Genomic DNA, 20,000 nt, shown 5'->3' with positions numbered 1-20,000 from the left:
CACAATGACTGCCTGCTAGTAACACACTCTAGAGTCTAGTATGTCTAATATGTACTGTATTGTAGACACGATGACTGCCTGCTAGAAACACACTCTAGAGTCTAGTATGTACTGTATTGTAGACACGATGACTGCCTGCTAGACACACACTCTAGAGTCTAGTATGTACTGTATTGTAGACATGATGACTGCTTGCTAGAAACACACTCTAGAGTCTAGTATGTCTAATATGTACTGTATTGTAGACACGATGACTGCCTGCTAGAAACACACACTAGAGTCTAGTATGTACTGTATTGTAGACATGATGACTACCTGCTAGAAACACACTCTAGAGTCTAGTATGTACTGTATTGTAGACACGATGACTGCCTGCTAGAAACACACTCTAGAGTCTAGTATGTACTGTATTGTAGACATGATGACTGCCTGCTAGAAACACACTCTAGAGTCTAGTATGTACTGTATTGTAGACATGGTGACTGCCTGCTAGACACACACTAGAGTCTAGTATGTACTGTATTGTAGACATGATGACTGCCTGCTATAAACACACTCTAGAGTCTAGTATGTACTGTATTGTAGACATGATGACTGCCTGCTAGAAACACAGTCTAGTATGTACCCAGTATGTTCTGGAACACATACAGTCTAGTATGTACCCAGTATGTTCTGGAACACATACAGTCTAGTATGTACCCAGTATGTTCTGGAACACATACAGTCTAGTATGTACCCAGTATGTTCTAGAACACATACAGTCTAGTATGTACCCAGTATGTTCTAGAACACATACAGTCTAGTATGTACCCAGCATGTTCTAGAACACATATAGTCTAGTATGTACCCAGTATGTTCTGGAACACATACAGTCTAGTATGTACCCAGTATGTTCTAGAACACATACAGTCTAGTATGTACCCAGTATGTTCTAAAACACATACAGTCTAGTATGTACCCAGTATGTTCTAGAACACATACAGTCTAGTATGTACCCAGCATGTTCTAGAACACATATAGTCTAGTATGTACCCAGTATGTTCTAGAACACATACAGTCTAGTGTGTAAACATCTAGTTTAATATGTACCCAGCATGTTCTAGAACACATATAGTCTAGTATGTACCCAGTATAATCTAGAACACATACTGTCTAGAATGTACCCAGTATGTTCTAGAACACATATAGTCTAGTATGTACCCAGTATGTTCTAGAACAGATATAGTCTAGTATGTACCCAGTATGTTCTAGAACACATACCGTCTAGCATGTACCCAGTACGTTCTAGAACACATATAGTCTAGTATGTACCCAGTACGTTCTAGAACACATATAGTCTAGTATGTACCCAGTATGTTCTAGAACACATACCGTCTAGTATGTACCCAGTATGTTCTAGAACACATATAGTCTAGTATGTACCCAGTATGTTCTAGAACACATATAGTCTAGTATGTACCCAGTATGTTCTAGAACACATATAGTCTAGTATGTACCCAGTATGTTCTAGAATACATATAGTATAGTATGTACCCAGTATGTTCTAGAACACATACAGTCTAGTATGTACCCAGTATGTTCTAGAACACATATAGTCTAGTATGTACACATATAGTCTAGTATGTACCCAGTACGTTCTAGAACACATACCGTCTAGTATGTACCCAGTATGTTCTAGAACACATATAGTCTAGTATGTACCCAGTATGTTCTAGAACACATATAGTCTAGTATGTACCCAGTATGTTCTAGAACACATGTAGTCTAGTATGTACCCAGTACCTTCTAGAACACATATAGTCTAGTATGTACCCAGTACCTTCTAGAACACATATAGTCTAGTATGTACACATATAGTCTAGGATGTACACATATAGTCTAGTATGTACCCAGTATAATCTAGAACACATATAATCTAGTATGTACCCAGTATAATCTAGAACACATATAGTCTAGTATGTACACATATAGTCTAGTATGTACCCAGTATAATCTAGAACACATATAGTCTAGTATGTACCCAGTATGTTCTAGAACACATATAGTCTAGTATGTACCCAGTATGTTCTAGAACACATATAGTCTAGTATGTACCCAGTATGTTCTAGAACACATATAGTCTAGTATGTACCCAGTATGTTCTAGAATACATATAGTCTAGTATGTACCCAGTATGTTCTAGAACACATATAGTCTAGTATGTACCCAGTATAATCTAGAACACATATAGTCTAGTATGTACCCAGTATGTTCTAGAACACATATAGTCTAGTATGTACCCAGTATGTTCTAGAACACATATAGTCTAGTATGTACCCAGTATAATCTAGAACACATATAGTCTAGTATGTACCCAGTATGTTCTAGAATACATATAGTCTAGTATGTACCCAGTATGTTCTAGAACACATATAGTCTAGTATGTACCCAGTATAATCTAGAACACATATAGTCTAGTATGTACCCAGTATGTTCTAGAACACATATAGTCTAGTATGTACCCAGTATGTTCTAGAACACATATAGTCTAGTATGTACCCAGTATGTTCTAGAACACATATAGTCTAGTATGTACCCAGTATGTTCTAGAACACATATAGTCTAGTATGTACCCAGTATGTTCTAGAACACATATAGTCTAGTATGTACCCAGTATGTTCTAGAACACATATAGTCTAGTATGTACCCAGTATGTTCTAGAACACATATAGTCTAGTATGTACCCAGTATGTTCTAGAACACATATAGTCTAGTATGTACCCAGTCTGTTCTAGAACACATATAGTCTAGTATGTACTGTTGAACAGTTCAACTCCTAGACGGATCAAGAGGAAAACCACAGAGCAGGAATCACCCTGTTCCAGAGGAAATCGTTGACAGCCATAAACAACACACAAAATAGTCGTTTTCTGTTCCTCCCCTGGATTTAACAGGATTTAGCTGGACAGACTCTTGGGAGAAAGGCGACATTACTGGGCGTTTTGAGTCTAGACACTTTACATGGTGCGATAATCCACTTAGACTGTTGTTCATGTGAACCTCTGTGTCTCTCCCTCTGCAGGATATGGCTTGTTCATGTGAACCTCGGTGTCTCTCCCTCTGCAGGATATGGCTTGCTCATGTGAACCTCGGTGTCTCTCCCTCTGCAGGATATGGCTTGTTCATGTGAACCTCTGTGTCTCTCCCTCTGCAGGATATGGCTTGTTCATGTGAACCTCTGTGTCTCTCCCTCTGCAGGATATGGCTTGTTCATGTGAACCTCTGTGTCTCTCCCTCTGCAGGATATGGCTTATTCATGTGAACCTCTGTGTCTCTCCCTCTGCAGGATATGGCTTGTTCATGTGAACCTCTGTGTCTCTCCCTCTGCAGGATATGGCTTGTTCATGTGAACCTCTGTGTCTCTCCCTCTGCAGGATATGGCTTGTTCATGTGAACCTCTGTGTCTCTCCCTCTGCAGGATATGGCTTGTTCATGTGAACCTCTGTGTCTCTCCCTCTGCAGGATATGGCTTGTTCATGTGAACCTCTGTGTCTCTCCCTCTGCAGGATATGGCTTGTTCATGTGAACCTCTGTGTCTCTCCCTCTGCAGGATATGGCTTGTTCATGTGAACCTCTGTGTCTCTCCCTCTGCAGGATATGGCTTGTTCATGTGAACCTCTGTGTCTCTCCCTCTGCAGGATATGGCTTGTTCATGTGAACCTCTGTGTCTCTCCCTCTGCAGGATATGGCTTGTTCATGTGAACCTCTGTGTCTCTCCCTCTGCAGGATATGGCTTGTTCATGTGAACCTCTGTTTCTCTCCCTCTGCAGGATATGGCTTGTTCATGTGAACCTCTGTGTCTCTCCCTCTGCAGGATATGGCTTGTTCATGTGAACCTCTGTGTCTCTCCCTCTGCAGGATATGGCTTGTTCATGTGAACCTCTGTGTCTCTCCCTCTGCAGGATATGGCTTGTTCATGTGAACCTCTGTGTCTCTCCCTCTGCAGGATATGGCTTGTTCATGTGAACCTCTGTGTCTCTCCCTCTGCAGGATATGGCTTGTTCATGTGAACCTCTGTGTCTCTCCCTCTGCAGGATATGGCTTGTTCATGTGAACCTCTGTGTCTCTCCCTCTGCAGGATATGGCTTGTTCATGTGAACCTCTGTGTCTCTCCCTCTGCAGGATATGACTTGTTCATGTGAACCTCTGTGTCTCTCCCTCTGCAGGATATGGCTTGTTCATGTGAACCTCTGTGTCTCTCCCTCTGCAGGATATGGCTTGTTCATGTGAACCTCTGTGTCTCTCCCTCTGCAGGATATGGCTTGTTCATGTGAACCTCTGTGTCTCTCCCTCTGCAGGATATGGCTTGTTCATGTGAACCTCTGTGTCTCTCCCTCTGCAGGATATGGCTTGTTCATGTGAACCTCTGTGTCTCTCCCTCTGCAGGATATGACTTGTTCATGTGAACCCCTGTGTCTCTCCCTCTGCAGGATATGACTTGTTCATGTGAACCTCTGTGTCTCTCCCTCTGCAGGATATGGCTTGTTCATGTGAACCTCTGTGTCTCTCCCTCTGCAGGATATGGCTTGTTCATGTGAACCTCTGTGTCTCTCCCTCTGCAGGATATGGCTTGTTCATGTGAACCTCTGTGTCTCTCCCTCTGCAGGATATGGCTTTGTTCATGTGAACCTCTGTGTCTCTCCCTCTGCAGGATATGGCTTGTTCATGTGAACCTCTGTGTCTCTCCCTCTGCAGGATATGGCTTGTTCATGTGAACCTCTGTGTCTCTCCCTCTGCAGGATATGGCTTGTTCATGTGAACCTCTGTGTCTCTCTCTCTCTGCAGGATATGGCTTGTTCATGTGAACCTCTGTGTCTCTCCCTCTGCAGGATATGGCTTGTTCATGTGAACCTCTGTGTCTCTCCCTCTGCAGGATATGGCTTGTTCATGTGAACCTCTGTGTCTCTCCCTCTGCAGGATATGGCTTTGTTCATGTGAACCTCTGTGTCTCTCCCTCTGCAGGATATGGCTTGTTCATGTGAACCTCTGTGTCTCTCCCTCTGCAGGATATGGCTTGTTCATGTGAACCTCTGTGCCTCTCTAAAGGCCCTCTGCAGGATATGGCTTGTTCATGTGAACCTCTGTGTCTCTCCCTCTGCAGGATATGGCTTGTTCATGTGAACCTCTGTGTCTCTCCCTCTGCAGGATATGGCTTTGTTCATGTGAACCTCTGTGTCTCTCTCTCTCTGCAGGATATGGCTTGTTCATGTGAACCTCTGTGTCTCTCCCTCTGCAGGATATGGCTTGTTCATGTGAACCTCTGTGTCTCTCCCTCTGCAGGATATGGCTTGTTCATGTGAACCTCTCTGTCTCTCTCTCTCTGCAGGATATGGCTTGTTCATGTGAACCTCTGTGTCTCTCTCTCTCTGCAGGATATGGCTTGTTCATGTGAACCTCTGTGTCTCTCCCTCTGCAGGATATGGCTTGTTCATGTGAACCTCTGTGTCTCTCCCTCTGCAGGATATGGCTTTGTGGACTTCGACACCCAGACAGCAGCCCAGAAAGCTGTAGCCTCTCTAAAGGCCAGCGGAGTCCAGGCACAGATGGCCAAGGTACAGGTACTCACTGTGATGAGGTACAGGTACTCACTGTGATGAGGTACAGGTACTCACTGTGATGAGGTACAGGTACTCACTGTGATGAGGTACAGGTACTCACTGTGATGAGTTACAGGTACTTACTGTGATGAGGTACAGGTACTCACTGTGATGAGGTACAGGTACTCACTGTGATGAGGTACAGGTACTCACTGTGATGAGGTACAGGTACTCACTGTGATGAGGTACAGGTACTCACTGTGATGGGGTACAGGTACTCACTGTGATGGGGTACAGGTACTCACTGTGATGAGGTACAGGTACTCACTGTGATGAGGTACAGGTACTCACTGTGATGAGGATGAGGGTGAGGTACAGGTACTCACTGTGATGAGGATGAGGTACAGGTACTCACTGTGATGAGGATGAGGGTGAGGTACAGGTACTCACTGTGATGAGGTACAGGTACTCACTGTGATGAGGATGAGGATGAGGTACAGGTACTCACTGTGATGAGGGTGAGGTACAGGTACTCACTGTGATGAGGTATAGGTACTCACTGTGATGAGGATGAGGGTGAGGTACAGGTACTCACTGTGATGAGGATGAGGTACAGGTACTCACTGTGATGAGGATGAGGTACAGGTACTCACTGTGATGAGGATGAGGTACAGGTACTCACTCTGATGAGGATGAGGGTGAGGTACAGATACTCACTGTGATGAGGGCGATGATGGGGTACAGGTACTCACTGTGATGAGGATGAGGGTACAGGTACTCACTGTGATGAGGGTGATGATGGGGTACAGGTACTCACTGTGATGAGGATGAGGTACAGGTACTCACTGTGATGAGGATGAAGTATAGGTACTCGCTAGGATGAGGGTCATGGTGATAGTGAGAGATTCAGGCCTCTTTTTCCACATTTTGTTACGTTACATCCTTATTCTAACATGTATTAAATCATCCCCCCCTCATCAAGCTACACACAATACCCCCCCTAATGACATCACAACACCCCATAATGACATCACAATACCCCATAATGACATCACAATACCCCATAATGACAAAGCAAACAGGTTTTTAGAAATGTTTGCAAATGTGTAAAAAAAATGCAAAAGTTAATATCACCTTTCCATAAGTATTCAGACCCTTTACTCAGTACTTTGTTGAAGCACCTTTGGCAGCGATTACAGACTCAAGTCTTCTTGGGTATGACGCTACAAGCTTGGCACACCTGTATTTGGGGAGTTTCTCCCATTCTTCTCTGCAGATCCTCTCAAGCTCTGTCAGGTTGGATGGGCAGCGTCGCTGCACAGCTATTTTCAGGTCTCTCCAGAGATGTTAGATCAGGTTTCAAAGAAGGTATTTCATTTTTTTAGTTTTTTTTACATATGCTAAAATTCGCTTTGTCATTATGGGGTATTGTATTGTGTGTATATTGACGAGGACAAACATTAATTCAATCCATTTTAGAATAAGGCTGTAATGTAACAAAATGTGGAAAAAGTCAAGGGGTCTGAATACTTACAGAATGCACTGTATCTTCATATTCAGTAGAACCTATTGACCAGTACACTGTAGGATACAGTCAGCTCTGGATTGGTGGAGAGAGACTGAATAGCCTGGGTTCCTTACACAACCAATAGCTTTGTATTAGAGAGAGAGAGAGACTGAATAGCCTGGTTTCCTTACAGAACCAATAGCTTTGTATTAGAGAGAGAGAGAGACTGAATAGCCTGGTTTCCTTACAGAACCAATAGCTTTGTATTAGAGAGAGAGAGAGAGAGAGAGAGAGAGAGAGAGAGAGAGAGAGAGAGAGAGAGAGAGAGAGAGAGAGACTGAATGGCCTGGTTTCCTTACAGAACCAATAGCTTTGTATTAGAGAGAGAGAGAGACTGAATAGCCTGGTTTCCTTACAGAACCAATAGCTTTGTATTAGAGAGAGAGAGAGACTGAATAGCCTGGTTTCCTTACAGAACCAATAGCTTTGTATTAGAGAGAGAGAGAGAGAGAGAGAGAGAGAGAGAGAGAGAGAGAGAGACTGAATGGCCTGGTTTCCTTACAGAACCAATAGCTTTGTATTAGAGAGAGAGAGAGACTGAATAGCCTGGTTTCCTTACAGAACCAATAGCTTTGTATTAGAGAGAGAGAGACTGAATAGCCTGGTTTCCTTACAGAACCAATAGCTTTGTATTAGAGAGAGAGAGAGAGAGAGAGAGAGAGAGACTGAATAGCCTGGTTTCCTTACAAAACAAATAGCTTTGTATTAGAGAGAGAGAGAGAGAGAGAGAGACTGAATAGCCTGGTTTCCTTACAAAACCAATAGCTTTGTATATATATGCAGGCAGGCAGGCAGGCAGGCAGGCAGGCAGGCAGGCAGGCAGGCAGGCAGGCAGGCAGGCAGTGTCATGTCTCTACAATTTCACGCTCACAACAGCAACAAGGTAAACAGCTTCTCCTCCTCTCTCCTCATCTCTCCTCCTCTCTCCTCATCTCTTCTCCTCTCTCCTCATCTCTCCTCCTCTCTCCTCCTCTCTCCTCTCTTCTCCCTCTCTCCTCCTCTTTCCTCCTCTTCTCCTCTCTCCTCCTCTCTCCTCTCTCCTCTTTCCTCCTCTCCTCTCTCCTCCTCTCTCTCTCTCCTCCTCTCATCTCTCCTCATGTCTCCTCCTCTCTCCTCTCTCACTCTCTTCTCCTCACTCCTCTCTCTCTCCTCCTCTCTCTCCAGCTTTCAGTGAAAGGTGACTTCCTGTTACATCTTGAATGTTATCTATTATCTCAGACGTCTCAATCCTTTCCTTTCTCACAGAACCTTGGTAAGATGGTTGGACGTGTTGGTTTGCGCTTTGGAGGTGATTGTCAATGTCTTGGTTAGAGTGTTACTGAAAAGCTGTTTGTTGAAAAGATTAGCTCGTTGGATAAACAAACAGTTTGACTAGAGTAATCATTTTAATGATCCTCTCACTTGTATTATATTTATGCCATAAATAGTTGAATTGAAGAGAAACTATTCAGCCACTCTGTTAGTTCAGTGGTATAATGTGTCTGTGTAAACCTTCTCCTCTGTCCTGCCATGTGCTGGCTCAGGTTATTATACTGTAGTGGTGATGCCTCTCCTCTCCTCTCCTCTCCTCTCCTCTCCTCTCCTCTCCTCTCCTCTCATCTCCTCTCATCTCCTCTCATCTCCTCTCATCTCCTCTCATCTCATCTCCTCTCATCTCCTCTCCCCTAATGCCCTCCCCTCTCCTCTCCTCTCCTCCCCTCCCCACTCCTCTCCTCTCTCTTCCTCCCAGTTTATGAGACTATAGACTGTAATGGTGATTAGGGGTGCAGCTGGAAGGCTCCTCTTAGATTAGATCCCTATACACTAGTGTTACTCATTAAACATGTCCTGCATTCTCTCTCTCTCTCTCTCTCTCTCTCTCTCTCTCTCTCTCTCTCTCATCCACCCTTATCTCTTTGCTATCAGTGTGCACAGTGATTCAACTAGGCCGACTATATCTTATGTTGATTTTAAGGGATGGAGTGGATGGTTATTAGTGTCTGTGACCTCTGTGTCAGCCACTATGACAGTCTCCACAGCATGTGTTGCTCCCACAGAGTTATTAGCAACACTGCTGAGGACAGAGAGAGGGGAGAGGAGAGACAGGAGAGGAGAAAGGAGAGGAGAGGGGAGAGAGGGGAAGTGGACGAGGAGAGGGGAGAGAGAGAGGAGCAGGTGAGGGGGGAGAGGAGGAGGGGGGGGGGAGAGGAGGAGAGGGGAGTGAGAGAGGTGGAGTTGGGGGGAGAGAGTAGAGGGGGGGAGAGGAGGAGAGGGGAGTGAGAGAGGTGGAGTTGGGGGGAGAGAGGGGAGAGGAGGGGAGGAGGAGAGAGAGAGAGGGGAGGAGAGGGGAGAGAATGGAGAGGAGGAGAGGGGAGCGAGAGGAGGAGAGGAGGTGGGGGTACAGGCTCCAGCACACTAATTACTGACCTGACCTTGACCAGGGTCTCCTGTCACTGTCTGCATGTGACCCCTTGTACCTGTTTCTCTCTAGGTTTCCATCAGTAGTACCTCCCCGTGGGGATATTATCAGCATTATCTCTCCCTCACATCCTTCAGTCTTTGTCTCTTTCCTTCTATTGCTGTTGACAACATCATGAACGACATTCCACCGGGACTGCTCTGTGTTGTGTTGCCAGCTTTCAGTGTGGTGTGGTCTCTGGCTGATTGATTGAAAACAGATGCCTCGTCTTTTATAGTGTGGTGGACTGACTGGGTGATGACTGTTTAGTGATGACTGTTTAGTGATGACTGTTTAGTGATGGCTGTTTAGTTATGACTGTTTAGTGATGGCTGTTTAGTGATGGCTGTTTAGTGATGGCTGTTTAGTGATGGCTGTTTAGTTATGGCTGTTTAGGGATGACTGTTTAGTGATGGCTGTTTAGTGATGGCTGTTTAGTTATGGCTGTTTAGGGATGACTGTTTAGTGATGGCTGTTTAGTGATGGCTGGAGTTAGTGATGGCTGAAGTTAGTTATGGCTGAAATGGATGGTTGGAGTTAGTGATGGCTGAAGTTGGTGATGGCTGTTTAGTGATGGCTGTTTAGTGATGGCTGAAGTTAGTGATGGCTGAAATGGATGGTTGGAGTTAGTGATGGCTGAAGTTGGTGATGGCTGTTTAGTGATGGCTGTTTAGTGATGGCTGGAGTTAGTGATGGCTGGAGTTAGTGATGGCTGGAGTTAGTGTTGGCTGAAGTTAGTGATGGCTGAAGTTAGTGATGGCTGGAGTTAGTGATGGCAGGAGTTAGTGATGGCTGTCATGTTATGGGGGAAAAAAAGAGTACAGGACTCTCTCTCTCTCTCTCTCTCTGTCTCTCTCTCTCTGTCTCTCTCTCTCTCTCTCTCTCTCTCTCTCTCTCTGTCTCTCTCTCTCTGTCTCTCTCTCTGTCTCTCTCTCTCTCTGTCTCTCTCTCTCTGTCTCTCTCTGTCTCTCTCTCTCTGTCTCTCTCTCTGTCTCTCTCTCTCTCTGTCTCTCTCTCTCTGTCTCTCTCTCTGTCTCTCTCTCTCTCTGTCTCTCTCTGTCTCTGTCTCTCACTCTTATTTCAAACATGAAATGTCCCCAGCTTTGGAAAACATAATCACTTCTTCTCCCGTTGTATTGTTCAACAATCCCCTGGTCTCTCGTTGTATTGTTCAGCAATCCCCTGTTCTCCCGTTGTATTGTTCAGCAATCCCCTGTTCTTCCGTTGTATTGTTCAACAATCCCCTGTTCTCCTGTTGTATTGTTCAACAATCCCCTGTTCTCCTGTTGTATTGTACAACAATCCCCTGTTCTCCTGTTGTATTGTTCAACAATCCCCTGTTCTCCTGTTGTATTGTACAACAATCCCCTGTTCTCCTGTTGTATTGTTCAACAATCCCCTGTTCTCCTGTTGTATTGTACAACAATCCCCTGTTCTCCTGTTGTATTGTTCAACAATCCCCTGTTCTCCTGTTGTATTGTACAACAATCCCCTGTTCTCGTGTTGTATTGTACAACAATCCCCTGTTCTCCTGTTGTATTGTACAACAATCCCCTGTTCTCCTGTTGTATTGTTCAACAATCCCCTGTTCTCCTGTTGTATTGTACAACAATCCCCTGTTCTCCTGTTGTATTGTTCAACAATCCCCTGTTCTCCTGTTGTATTGTACAACAATCCCCTGTTCTCCTGTTGTATTGTACAACAATCCCCTGTTCTCCTGTTGTATTGTTCAACAATCCCCTGTTCTCCTGTTGTATTGTACAACAATCCCCTGTTCTCCTGTTGTATTGTTCAACAATCCCCTGTTCTCCTGTTGTATTGTTCAACAATCCCCTGTACTTTATCTGTTCACAACCCAACATCAGGGAATACAGCCCACAGATGTCTTTCCTTTCTGGACGTTTACATGTGTAGTTGTACCAGTTTAACCCTTAACTCTCCACTATAGCTGGTTGTTTACAAGTGTAGTTGTACCAGTTTAACCCTTAACTCTCCACTATAGCTGGTTGTTTACAAGTGTAGTGTACCAGTTTAACCCTTAACTCTCCATTGTAGCTGGCCGTTTACATGTATAGTTGTACCAGTTTAACCCTTAACTCTCCACTGTAGCTGGTTGTTTACATGTGTAGTTGTACCAGTTTAACCCTTATCTCTCCACTGTAGCTGGTCGTTTACATGTGGAGTTGTACCAGTTTAACCCGTAGCTGGTCGTTTACATGTATAGTTGTACCAGTTTAACCCTTAACTCTCCACTGTAGCTGGCCCCGTCCAGGACATGTGTTCTATCTTCATGTCTGATGGCCAGAGGTAAATGGACAGGTGAAATTTAGATAATGGGAGAAGATGGGGTTTGTGTGCTTCAGAGGCGAGGACAGTCCCCAATGGAATTATGGGTAAAGTAGTCTGAATGAGAGTAACTCCAAGCCTCCAGATCTCAGTGGGCCTGCATTAGCAGCTGCGTGGGAGAGGAGAGGGCTTTTAGTGGGGACCACTCAGACACAGCCTGTCAAACCAGCCTCACTCAATCATCCCAGTGAGGGAACCCAGGGACCTGTGAATGGGTTGGGATGGACTGGGCCTGGAGAAGAGCAGACAGAGAGAGGACTAAGAGCCCTCAGAAAACAGCCTGAGTACCAGATACTCATCCACCAAGGACAGCCTCAGACAACAAAGGGGGGCTGAGTAGGGGTTGCCTGGGGGAGAGACAGACAGACAGACAGACAGACAGACAGACAGACAGACAGACAGACAGACAGACAGACAGACAGACAGACAGAGTCACAGACAGAGACAGAGACAGACACAGACAGACACAGACAGACAGACAGTGTCATGTCTCTACAAGGTCACGCTCACAACAGCAACAAGGGACAAAGTCAGTAGTGTAGTAACAGCTGCTGCTGCTGTTTAAGGGAACAGAGTGTTCTAGGCAGGAACATGAAAGGGAAGGATGGAAGGAAGGGAGGTTTGGGATACACTCCAGCCTGTCTCACAGCCAGTCCGGGGGTTGTGGTTCATCCTAACTTCCTCTAGCTGATCCTGGATCAGGACCTGTGGTTTCAACCCAACAACTCACTGTCAGGACACCAGTAACTATCCATTAGAGCACCAGTAAACACCAGACAACATCAGGACACCAGTAAACACCAGACAACATCAGGACACCAGTAACTATCCATCAGGACACCAGTACCCACCAAACAACATCAGGACACCAGTAACCACCAAACAACATCAGGACACCAGTAACTATCCATCAGGACACCAGACAACATCAGGACACCAGTAAACACCAGACAACATCAGGACACCAGTAACTATCCATCAGGACACCAGTAACTATCCATCAGGACACCAGTAACCACCAGACAACATCAGGACACCAGTAACTACCAGACAACATCAGGACACCAGTAACTATCCATCAGGACACTAGTAACCACCAAACAACATCAGGACACCAGTAAACACCAGACAACATCAGGACACCAGTAACTATCCATCAGGACACCAGTAACTATCCATCAGGACACCAGTAACCACCAGACAACATCAGGACACCAGTAACTACCAGACAACATCAGGACACCAGTAACTATCCATCAGGACACTAGTAACCACCAAACAACATCAGGACACCAGTAAACACCAGACAACATCAGGACACCAGTAACTATCCATCAGGACACCAGTAACTATCCATCAGGACACCAGTAACCACCAGACAACATCAGGACACCAGTAACTACCAGACAACATCAGGACACCAGTAACTATCCATCAGGACACTAGTAACCACCAAACAACATCAGGACACCAGTAAACACCAGACAACATCAGGACACCAGTAACTATCCATCAGGACACCAGTAAACACCAGACAACATCAGGACAACGGTAACTATCCATCAGGACACCAGTAACTATCCATCAGGACACCAGTAACTACCAGACAACATCAGGACACAAATAACTATCCATTAGAACGCCAGTGACCTATCAGAGTGGCCTATCAGAGTGACCTATCAGAGTGACCTATCAGAGTGGAGAAAAACATTGCAGAAAATGCATCCCATAATATTTGAACATGTAAATAGCTGTTCTATCATTCGGCCTACAGTAGGAGCCAATGCATCCCATAATATTTTAACATGTAAATAGCTGTTCTATCATTCAGCCTACAGTAGGAGCCAATGCATCCCATAATATTTTAACATGTAAATAGCTGTTCTATCATTCAGCCTACAGTAGGAGCCAATGCATCCCATAATATTTTAACATGTAAATAGCTGTTCTATCATTCAGCCTACAGTAGGAGCCAATGCATCCCATAATATTTTAACATGTAAATAGCTGTTCTATCATTCAGCCTACAGTAGGAGCCAATGCATCCCACAATATTTTAACATGTAAATAGCTGTTCTATCATTCAGCCTACAGTAGGAGCCAATGCATCCCATAATATTTTAACATGTAAATAGCTGTTCTATCATTCAGCCTACAGTAGGAGCCAATGCATCCCATAATATTTTAACATGTAAATAGCTGTTCTATCATTCAGCCTACAGTAGGAACCAATGCATCCCATAATATTTTAACATGTAAATAGCTGTTCTATCATTCAGCCTACAGTAGGAGCCAATGCATCCCATAATATTTTAACATGTAAATAGCTGTTCTATCATTCAGCCTACAGTAGGAACCAATGCATCCCATAATATTTTAACATGTAAATAGCTGTTCTATCATTCAGCCTACAGTAGGAGCCAATGCATCCCATAATATTTTAACATGTAAATAGCTGTTCTATCATTCAGCCTACAGTAGGGGCCAATGCATCCCATAATATTTTAACATGTAAATAGCTGTTCTATCATTCAGCCTACAGTAGGAGCCAATGCATCCCATAATATTTTAACATGTAAATAGCTGTTCTGTCATTCGGCCTACAGTAGGAGCCAATGCATCCCATAATATTTTAACATGTAAATAGCTGTTCTATCATTCAGCCTACAGTAGGAGCCAATGCATCCCATAATATTTTAACATGTAAATAGCTGTTCTATCATTCAGCCTACAGTAGGAACCAATGCATCCCATAATATTTTAACATGTAAATAGCTGTTCTATCATTCAGCCTACAGTAGGAGCCAATGCATCCCATAATATTTTAACATGTAAATAGCTGTTCTGTCATTCAGCCTACAGTAGGAGCCAATGCATCCCATAATATTTTAACATGTAAATAGCTGTTCTATCATTCAGCCTACAGTAGGAACCAATGCATCCCATAATATTTTAACATGTAAATAGCTGTTCTATCATTCAGCCTACAGTAGGAACCAATGCATCCCATAATATTTTAACATGTAAATAGCTGTTCTATCATTCAGCCTACAGTAGGAACCAATGCATCCCATAATATTTTAACATGTAAATAGCTGTTCTGTCATTCAGCCTACAGTAGGAGCCAATGCATCCCATAATATTTTAACATGTAAATAGCTGTTCTGTCATTCAGCCTACAGTAGGAGCCAATGCATCCCATAATATTTTAACATGTAAATAGCTGTTCTATCATTCAGCCTACAGTAGGAGCCAATGCATCCCATAATATTTTAACATGTAAATAGCTGTTCTATCATTCAGCCTACAGTAGGAGCCAATGCATCCCATAATATTTTAACATGTAAATAATCATTCAGCCTAAGGTAGGAGCCAATGCATCCCATAATATGTTAACATGTAAATAGCTGTTCTATCATTCAGCCTACAGTAGGAGCCAATGCATCCCATAATATTTTAACATATAAATAGCTGTTCTATCATTCAGCCTACAGTAGGAGCCAATGCATCCCATAATATTTTAACATGTAAATAGCTGTTCTATCATTCGGCCTACAGTAGGAGCCAATGCATCCCATAATATTTTAACATATAAATAGCTGTTCTATCATTCAGCCTACAGTAGGAGCCAATGCATCCCATAATATTTTAACATGTAAATAGCTGTTCTATCATTCAGCCTACAGTAGGAGCCAATGCATCCCATAATATTTTAACATGTAAATAGCTGTTCTATCATTCAGCCTACAGTAGGAGCCAATGCATCCCATAATATTTTAACATGTAAATAGCTGTTCTATCATTCAGCCTACAGTAAGAGCCAATGCATCCCATAATATTTTAACATGTAAATAGCTGTTCTATCATTCAGCCTACAGTAGGAGCCAATGCATCCCATAATATTTTAACATGTAAATAGCTGTTCTATCATTCAGCCTACAGTAAGAGCCAATGCATCCCATAATATGTTAACATGTAAATAGCTGTTCTATCATTCAGCCTACAGTAGGAGCCAATGAATCCCATAATATTTTAACATGTAAATAGCTGTTCTGTCATTCAGCCTACAGTAGGAGCCAACGTGTGGTGTTCAATGGTAGTTTTACATTCCATGAGACTTTTGAAAGAACAAAAACATGCCGATCTTTGACCGTAACCTGTTAATCCACTTGTCCTTCAGACTAGACGGTGACTGGACATGTTGTTGAGTTGTTTGATGCCAGAAACCACTTCACTAAAATAAAATGCCTTATTATTATTCAATACCATTATTACAAGAGAATCAGACATATATGCTCCCCTCTGCCTGTTGACTACGTATCTTATTCAAGCCTGTCTCAAAATACAACACTGCCCCTTTAAGACAACAAAAAGGTCTTTGCCTGTCGCGGGATATTAATAACCAAAAGGAGAGAGACTTTTAGATGACTTCAAGACCATGGAGCTGGTCAACAATCACCCGGAAGTGATCGCTGAGAGCCCACAATCACCCGGAAGTGATCGCTGAGAACCTTCAATCACCTGGAAGTGATCGCTGAGAACCCACAATCACCCAGAAGTGATCGCTGAGAACCCACAATCACTCGGCAGGGATCGCTGAGAACCCACAATCACTCAGAAGTGATCGCTGAGAACCCACAATCACCCAGAAGTGATCGCTGAGAACCCAGAATCACCCGGAAGTGATCGCTGAGAACCCACAATCACCCAGAAGTGATCGCTGAGAACCCAGAATCACCCGGAAGTGATCGCTGAGAACCCACAATCACCCGGAAGTGATCGCTGAGAACCCACAATCACCCGGAAGTGATCGCTGAGAACCAGGGTCATCATTTTACAAGGTCATCTTCTCAGTTTGCCACTCCATAACACACAGATACTAATGCAACATGGGACTCTGGGTCCTCCTCACAAGTCCAGTGTTAATCTGCTGCGTGTGGGGGAGAAACTGGGAGGGGTGGTTCACCTGGCCCTGGTAGACATGCCAGCATTTCCCAGACACTAATCATTCAATGGAATGCAGGCTGTAGGGTTTTATCACCAGGCCATCTTATATCAATTGCCCGCGTTAAGCCCCAGAGGCCCAACTCAGTCACACAGACACAGATGACAGAGTACTAATCAAAGCTATTCGATGCATAAACAGTATTAAAACATAATCTTGTAATTTTCTACCGTACAGTGGGGCAAAAAAAAGTATTTAGTCAGCCACCAATTGTGCAAGTTTTCCCACTTAAAAAGATGAGAGAGGCCTGTAGTTTTCATCATAGGTACCATTCAACTATGAAAGACAAATAAGTATTTCAAGGTCCTGGAGTGGCATAGCCAGTCTCCAGATCTCAACCCCATAGAAAATCTTTGGAGGGAGTTGAAAGTCCGTGTTGCCCAGCAACAGCCCCAAAACATCACTGCTCTAGAGGAGATCTGCATGGAGGAATGGGCCAAAATACCAGCAACAGTGTGTGGAAACCTTGTGAAGACTTACAGAAAACGTTTGACCTCTGTCATTGCCAACAAAGGTTATATAACAAAGTATTGAGATAAACTTTTGTTATTGACCAAATACTTATTTTCCACCATAATTTGCAAATAAATTAATTAAAAATCCTACAATGTGATTTTCTGGATTTTCTTTTCTCATTTTGTCCGTCATAGTTGAAGTGTACCTATGATGAAAATTACAGGCCTCTCTCATCTTGTTAAGTGGGAGAACTTGCACAATTGGTGGCTGACTAAATACTTTTTTTTGCCCCACTGTGTGTGCACTTAGATGAGGGCATGGAAGAAAATGCCTATTAAAGTGTGTGAATAGGGGCTTGTTCACATGTAGTTATGCTGCTGTTAAACAGGATGTGATGCACGTAACAATGAAAAGAGAGCTTCCATTCTCCCAGCACACATGAACAATAGGCTGAGACCAACTTGTAGGGAGAAGCATCGATTCGTTCCAAAGAGCAGTTCTCAATCAGCACAGAGAGATGTGGAGGTTAATCCTCTCCTCTCGTCTCCTCTCCTATCCACTCTTCTCCTCTCCTCTCCTATCCCCTCTTCTCTTCTCATCTCCTCGCCAAACCCTTCTTCCCTCCTCTCCTATCCCCTCTTCTCCTCTCCTCTCCTATCCCCTCTTCTCCTCCCCTCTCCTATCCCGCCTTCTCCTCTCCTCTCCTATCCCCTCTTCTCTTCTCATCTCCTCACCTATCCCTTCTTCCCGCCTCTCCTCTCCCCTCTTATACTTTTCTCTCCTATCCCCTCTTCTCCTCTCCTCACTTATCTCCTCTTCTTCTCTCCTCTTCTATCTCCTCTTCTCTCCTCTTCTATCCCTTCGCCTCTCCTCTCCTATTCCCTCCTCTCCTCTCCTCTCCTCTCCTCTCCTCTCCTCTCCTCTCCTCTCCTCTCCTCTCCTCTCCTCTCCTCTCCTCTCCTCTCCTCATCTCCTGTCCTCCCCTCTTCTCCCCTAACTTCTCAATTAAAGACATGCCCTGAAGCCATCCTTCCAAAATTCAACACAGTACACCAAGCCAAACCCAGTTTGACTAGAGTACAAAGAGATCAGCAAAAAAAGGAGAAAAAGGCATTAACATTATGAAGAACGTCTTAAATCAACTTTAATGTAATATAATATGAAATATGAAACTCCTTTTCCCCAAGATCAGAAACAAACCAGTCAGCATTCAGCCAGTCAGTTGTTACACCAGCCAGCATTCAGCCAGTCAGTTGTTACACCAGCCAGCCAGCATTCAGCCAGTCAGCATTCAGCCAGTCGGTTGAGTTATACCAGCGAGCCAGCCAGTCAGTTGAGTTATACCAGCCCGCCAGCCAGTCAGTTGTTATACCAGCCAGCATTCAGACAGTCAGTTGAGTTATAACAGCCAGCATTCAGCCAGTCAGTTGAGTTATACCAGCCCACCAGCCAGTCAGTTGAGTTATACCAGCCAGCATTCAGCCAGTCAGTTGAGTTATATCAGCCAGCATTCAGCCAGTCTGTTGAGTTATACCAGCCAGCCAGCCAGTCAGTTGTTATACCAGCCAGCATGCAGCCAGTCAGTTGAGTTATACCAGCCATCATTCAGCCAGTCAGTTGAGTTATAACAGCCAGCATTCAGCCAGTCAGTTGAGTTATACCAGCCAGCCAGCCAGTCAGTTGTTATACCAGCCAGCATTCAGCCAGTCAGTTGAGTTATAACAGCCAGCATTCAGCCAGTCAGTTGAGTTATACCAGCCAGCATTCAGCCAGTCAGTTGAGTTATACCAGCCAGCCAGCATTCAGCCAGTCAGTTGAGTTATACCAGCTAGCCAGCCAGCATTCAGCCAGTCAGTTGAGTTATACCAGCCAGCCATCATTCAGCCAGTCAGTTGAGTTATACCAGCCAGCCAGCCATCATTCAGCCAGTCAGTTGAGTGATACCAGCCAGCCAGCATTCAGCCAGTCAGTTGAGTTATACCAGCCAGCATTCAGCCAGTCAATTGAGTTATACCAGCCAGCATCAAACCAGTCGGTTATGTTATAACAGCCAGCATTCAGCCAGTCAGTTGAGTTATACCAGCTAGCCAGCCAGCATTCAGCCAGTCAGTTGAGTTATACCAGCTAGCCAGCCAGCATTCAGCCAGTCAGTTGAGTTATACCAGCCAGCCAGCCATCATTCAGCCAGTCAGTTGAGTTAAACCAGCCAGCCAGCATTCAGCCAGTCAGTTGAGTTATACCAGCCAGCCAGCATTCAGAGTGTCAGTTGATTTATACCAGCCGGCATTCAGCCAGTCAGGTGAGTTATACCAGCCAGCATCCAACCAGTCGGTTGAGTTATAACAGCCACCATTCAGCCAGTCAGTTGAGTTATAACAGCCAGCATTCAGCCAGTCAGTTGAGTTATACCAGCCAGCATTCAGCCAGTCTGTTGAGTTATACCAGCCAGCCAGCCAGTCAGTTGTTATACCAGCCAGCATTCAGCCAGTCTGTTGAGTTATACCAGCCAGCCAGCCAGTCAGTTGTTATACCAGCCAGCATGCAGCCAGTCAGTTGAGTTATACCAGCCAGCATTCAGCCAGTCAGTTGAGTTATACCAGCCAGCATTCAGCC

General features: G+C 44.3%; 1 protein-coding gene across 4 annotated transcripts in view; it reads left to right on the top strand.

The window, feature by feature from the left end:
- The window catches only part of LOC139419483 (RNA-binding motif, single-stranded-interacting protein 3-like), a 178,324-nt gene that overhangs the window by 90,345 nt on the left and 67,979 nt on the right, over positions 1 to 20,000 (top strand). For all 4 annotated transcript variants that reach the window (XM_071169454.1, XM_071169438.1, XM_071169445.1 and 1 more), the window contains exon 4: positions 5,500 to 5,591. In XM_071169454.1, the coding sequence (XP_071025555.1) occupies positions 5,500 to 5,591 (92 nt within the window). The remainder of the gene's footprint in view (positions 1 to 5,499; positions 5,592 to 20,000) is intronic.

The sequence above is a fragment of the Oncorhynchus clarkii genome, chromosome 2 (assembly GCF_045791955.1).
Source record: "Oncorhynchus clarkii lewisi isolate Uvic-CL-2024 chromosome 2, UVic_Ocla_1.0, whole genome shotgun sequence".
In the NCBI taxonomy this organism is placed as follows: Eukaryota; Metazoa; Chordata; class Actinopteri; order Salmoniformes; family Salmonidae; genus Oncorhynchus; species Oncorhynchus clarkii.
This window is presented reverse-complemented; position numbering and strand designations above follow the sequence as displayed.